At 38.9% G+C, this 5000-nt stretch overlaps 1 protein-coding gene across 1 annotated transcript in view; it reads right to left on the bottom strand.

Annotated features, from left to right (window-relative positions):
- LOC138049707 (uncharacterized) overlaps nt 1-4749 on the bottom strand; it is a 9570-nt gene extending 4821 nt beyond the window's left edge. Inside the window, exons 1-6 of the mRNA XM_068896110.1 lie at nt 4590-4749; nt 3624-3709; nt 2837-3023; nt 2552-2652; nt 1579-1725; nt 967-1322 (exon numbers count right to left, since the gene is read on the bottom strand). Of these exons, the coding sequence (XP_068752211.1) occupies nt 967-1322; nt 1579-1725; nt 2552-2562 (514 nt within the window). The 5' untranslated portion in view covers nt 2563-2652; nt 2837-3023; nt 3624-3709; nt 4590-4749. The remainder of the gene's footprint in view (nt 1-966; nt 1323-1578; nt 1726-2551; nt 2653-2836; nt 3024-3623; nt 3710-4589) is intronic.
- Between the last annotated feature and the right edge of the window lie 251 nt (nt 4750-5000).

Raw genomic sequence — 5000 nt, 5'->3', positions numbered from 1 at the left:
TTAGTAAAAAGTGTGTCACATCTGGCATCATGCAGAGTAGAATCCGTAAATGTCACTCTTGGTAGAGAAAGGGGAAGTTTAAAATGGCCTTTGTAAATAGTCAACCAGGTGCTTCCTGAAGATGTTTGATTTGAAGTATAACCTCTTCTACTTCTTGCTGTTGGGAGGCGCGGTGGCCTCATGGTTAGTGCGCTCGACTCCGGATCGAGTGGTCCGGGTTTGGGCCCTGGTTGAGGACATTGTGTTGTGTTCTTGGGCAAGACACTTTACTCTGACTCACAGTGCCTCTCTCCACCCAGGTGTATAAATGGGTACTGGCAAATTTAATGCTGGGGGTAACCCTGCGATGGACTAGCATCCCATCCAGGGGGGAGTAGAAATACTCCTAGTCGCTTCATGCTACGGAAACCGGGGATAATCTTCAAAAGGTATATGTTGTAGTTAAAATTTTTCCTTCGTTAAAATGTTTTCAAACTAGCTTGTTTTTTACTTTCCTTTGTTTCAGATTATGATAATGTATATAAGACGAAAGAAAGTGAAAACAAGCTAATCTGAAAAATTTTAACCCATTGACTCCCAGGGGTTCCCCATTGACCAGTAAAATTGTCTGGCGTTAGACAGTAAAATACTAGGTCTGGCCGGTTTAGGCCCATTTGGAAGTCAAAGGGTTGACCAAGGAAAAATTTTAACTACAGCATATACACTGTGGTCAAACCCAGTTCAAGTATCTATCTTAGAGCTTGATTTGTTGTTCTGGCCCCAGTTATTCAAAAGGTGGATAACGCCATCCACCGGGTAAGTCACTATCCGTTGGATAGCCCAATTGGTTTTGCTATGACTTATCCACTGGTTAGTGATTTATCCAGGGCATAACGCTAACTGGGGCCAGGGTACTGGGGTTGTTGAGTTTTGTTACGCGAGACCCAATTCTCATCTTAACATCCCATGTCTGAAAAGTTGAAGTACCTTGAAAAGGTTCAGGGGACGAGATAAAAGGTGCTGAATTAGAACTTGATATCTTTGGGTCACCGTCAGAAATGCTCTGCACGTTTGTCTTGTTCATCACACTGCCCTTTAATCCAAAATCAAGGCCTTTTGGTGTTCCTTGACGACTAAGCTCTGGAATGTTCATGGGGTTGAACATGATAACTGCTGGCGAGGTCTTCTTGGGTGCGTGAGAATTCTGCAAGGTTACCCTGTTTGTCCTGTTACTGTAAATGTAGGGTACATTGTATGTTGGTTTTTGCCATTTCTCAGTTGTTGCCAGGCTTATTTGTGACCTGATATAAGGCAAAGGGATGAGTATGGGGCGACTGTTGTCCCTGTAACAAAGAAAATACACCAAGTCTGAGAGGATCTTTAAAAAAACTTTGAAAACCTGCGAAAGATACCCATACTCAAATGACTGAAGGCGAAAATTGTATATTAAAGATGATATTTAAATGACCAAATTACATCACCTTCAGTTGATGAAAGCTTCATTAGTACATTTTAAGGATCTTAGACTTGAGAGAATGAACAACTCAAAACGATTTAATGCATAGCTTACTTCACTGGTTCTGTAGTAACACCACTTACTCTTGTTTAAATTCACCAGCTGTACTGACAGGCTGCCCAGGACAGTTTTTTTCTTGTTTTCTTTTCTCTGTGTCACATGATCCTATTATTGAAGTATCCTTTTCTTTAGACTCTGGTTTCATAATGTGTTGATTGATTTTTGGACTTCTTAAAATAGAACAGAGAAATGATTATTTTATTATTATTATTATTATTATTATTATTATTATTATTATTATTATTATTAACAATAACATTATTATTATTATTATTATTATTAAAATAACAATAACATTATTATTATTATTATTATTAAAAAGAAAAAAAAACTTGGACTGTCTTTCAACTAACCTACTTTGCCTTTCTACATGCTTGACTGACAACTAAGACAATAATGTTGAAGTCTCGACAGAAATAACCTTTAGTTACATGATTTTTGGAGTGGCAGTTTTGTCATTACAGATGTACTTGAAATTGCGGCTAAATTCAGTGCAACAAGAAAGTAGTGGTATAAAGGTTATGGAATAAAAATAATAATGTCCCAAGTTGTAACTAGAAAACAACAAAAATAGTAGCAAAATTGAATTCTTATAATATCAAGGGACAGTGGTTCACGCTTTTGCACTGTTTGAGATGCAGAATTTGTAAGGATCCATGCCCTCAATTTAGCAAAGTGAGAAACCAAGGCGCTAAAAAAATCACTTTTGACAGTACTGTTAGGACCACTGCTTTTCAGCAATGGTCTGCCAGTGCTCAGTACATTCAGGCTGAGTCACATAGCTGACGCACCTTGGTTTCCTGGACTATTGGCCATTTTGCTTCCATCCTGCAGCCAGTTAATCTTTATTTGGCTGGCCTACTACAGGTATAGTCTTGTTACAGTTTGGTCAGCTTATTCAAGGGCAATTTACAGAAAAGGATGAACTTGGCTCTCTATCTGTACCTAAAAAATGGATGTTTAATAAAATCAAGCGAGCGAGCTAAGGCAATATACCTGAGCTGCATTGGTGTAGAGGTGTTAATGTAATGCACAGGTCCTTGTTTTGTGTCTCTTCGACATGGATACAGTAAACTGTACAGGGATTCAGTCTTCCCCTGCAAAAAAGGGAACAGTCTTGTTCAATAGTCTCTTGGAGTTAGTGTCATAAGAATCACTATTAATTCTCAGCATCTGATATTCCACATGACCAGCAGATTTTGAAAGGACTGGCAATTTGTTGGTTTAATCTTTTCAATTTCTAACCTTTTTCTTAACAGGTTCCTGTATTCACTCACTCACTTGACAAACACGTTGGTACACTTCTTCTATCCCTGCCAGCTCAGCTTGAATACTTTCCTTTTCAACATCTGATATAATTTTAATGTTGTTGGCTTTCACTTCCCCCCCAAAGTGTGAAGGAGCCGCAACCTCATCTTCAAGATAACTGTCCAAAGGTCTGTTGGGTGGTGTGGAATAAACTGCCCTTCTGTGAAACCAAAACAGGGCAAAATGAGAATTATCTCTTTTTGATAGTCATTGCCTCTCATCGGCTGTAGCACTGGAGAAAAATCTTTTCCTTTTAGGATTCAAGGAAACCAAACAAACTAACCTCTTATCACAATGTTGAAGGGAATGTGTTTAAGAGATAAGAGATAAATAAGCTGCTGTTCTGTGAAAGTGTTACAAGGATTAACAGCTGAGCTTTAGTACTCAGCTAGGGAGTCTTTGTCATCAGGACGTCATCAAATTAAGGTGAAGCAACAATACTTTGAATTGTTCTATTCCACAACAAATGCTTGGATGCACATGAAGCAGGGAAGGTCATTTGCCTACTCAGCTTTTACCTTCCCTGCAATTGAAAATAATGTCGACAGGACGTCACAAATGGACATTGAATTTGACTGTAAGGCCATGAATTTCCTCTGTTTAAACAACTGATGGCAAATTCTGGAACACACACTAAATTGGTAATTGGTTGATCAGTTCTTCACTTTATGGATTGATTCAATGATTGATTGAGGTTTATTTTTTTAATGCAGCATGCAAATGAAGAATGTTGTGCAACTGAAGCTACATGTAATCTTACCTGGCTTGATTTTTCAGATTGACTACAGTAGCTGTGGATGGAGGTTCAGTTGAACGACATACTCTAATATTTCTTGCTTTCGCGTGCTGTTCATAATAATAATTAAAAGAACAAAGTCAAGAGAAAAGCCACATTTAGCAGCTAATTTCCTTCAAACAGTGTCTAGTGAGACACATAAGTTAATGAATGGATCATGGTAAGTAACCACAATATTTTGAGAACGTTTCCCAGAAAAACAAAAGGAATCTGCATACTGGTAATATTATTATACATGTATCTCTGCAGGAAATGATGATAAATCAATGAGTCATTATAAAAGTGTCCGACTACAGCCTCCCGGAGTTCGTTGGTTCTCTACTCTGCACAGGTTTTCTCCACGTACTCTGGTTTCCCCTCTCCTCAAACCAATACATTTGACTTAATTTGCGTTCTTTGTTAATTTCAGTATACAGTGTCCCCAATTAGTGCTCCAGCGACTAGACACTTAAATTAAGTTCCTTTCATTAGAAGCTGGTTTACTGCGGTCTGTTTGTTTGAAATTTGCCATTTGCCTCTCACCGCTGGCTACTCTGCCTTGATTTTCACTCAAGCCCTTGTAAAAGACAAGAATGGCTGCCGCTTACATTGATTACCCCAGGCGGGAGAGGACAAAATGCCGAGCCGTACTTCATGGAGTACCCTATGGACTACCCAAATGGAGTACCCTAAAAATACTATTTCGAATGCATACTGTTGATCCATGTGCAAGCAGCATCTCAAATAGTGCTTACTTAAGCCTCAACACCCATTTTAAACAGCATTGTTCAACAGTATTTAAGTCTAAGCACCCATTTTAAAAAGGTTAGCTTTCGATTAGGTAGCACTTAAAGTAATACACACAGGAAATGTATTTCCATTGCTGGCAGTATTTCCTGTGGTTATCAGCATCAAAAACCATGATTGTGATAGTGTATTCAAATTACAAACCTTAATTTGTGAAGCTGAGAAACCAGTCTTTTCTGCCGCCTTTGGTAATTTGAAAGGATCTGGTCTCCTCCTCTACAAAACAAAGGTATGATAAAACACCACAATCCATGTTTCCTGCGAGCAGATGTCTCTTTTCTTTTGCATTCACTGGGCTGACGAGTACTGCTGGCAGGGAAAACTAGATGCTTCTTATGGATTGAAAAACAGGGGCGAAAATTGCTTTCCTTGCCAAGCCGGCCCAAAAAATGCACATACATTTTCCCTGAGTAGCCAGTGTGCCCAGGTCAAGTAGATGGCAATTTTCACTGGTCCCTGGAGCTTCTGGAGAACCCTGGGTTTAGTGAATTAAAAGTAGTATAGTTATTTCATAAAGCTCTCAATAAGAGAGTGAACCTCTCTCACCACTCCAGA

Source organism: Montipora capricornis, chromosome 5 (genome assembly GCF_036669925.1).
Source record: "Montipora capricornis isolate CH-2021 chromosome 5, ASM3666992v2, whole genome shotgun sequence".
In the NCBI taxonomy this organism is placed as follows: Eukaryota; Metazoa; Cnidaria; class Anthozoa; order Scleractinia; family Acroporidae; genus Montipora; species Montipora capricornis.
The sequence above is the reverse complement of the archived record's forward strand: the minus strand, read 5'-3'. Positions and strand labels throughout refer to the sequence as shown.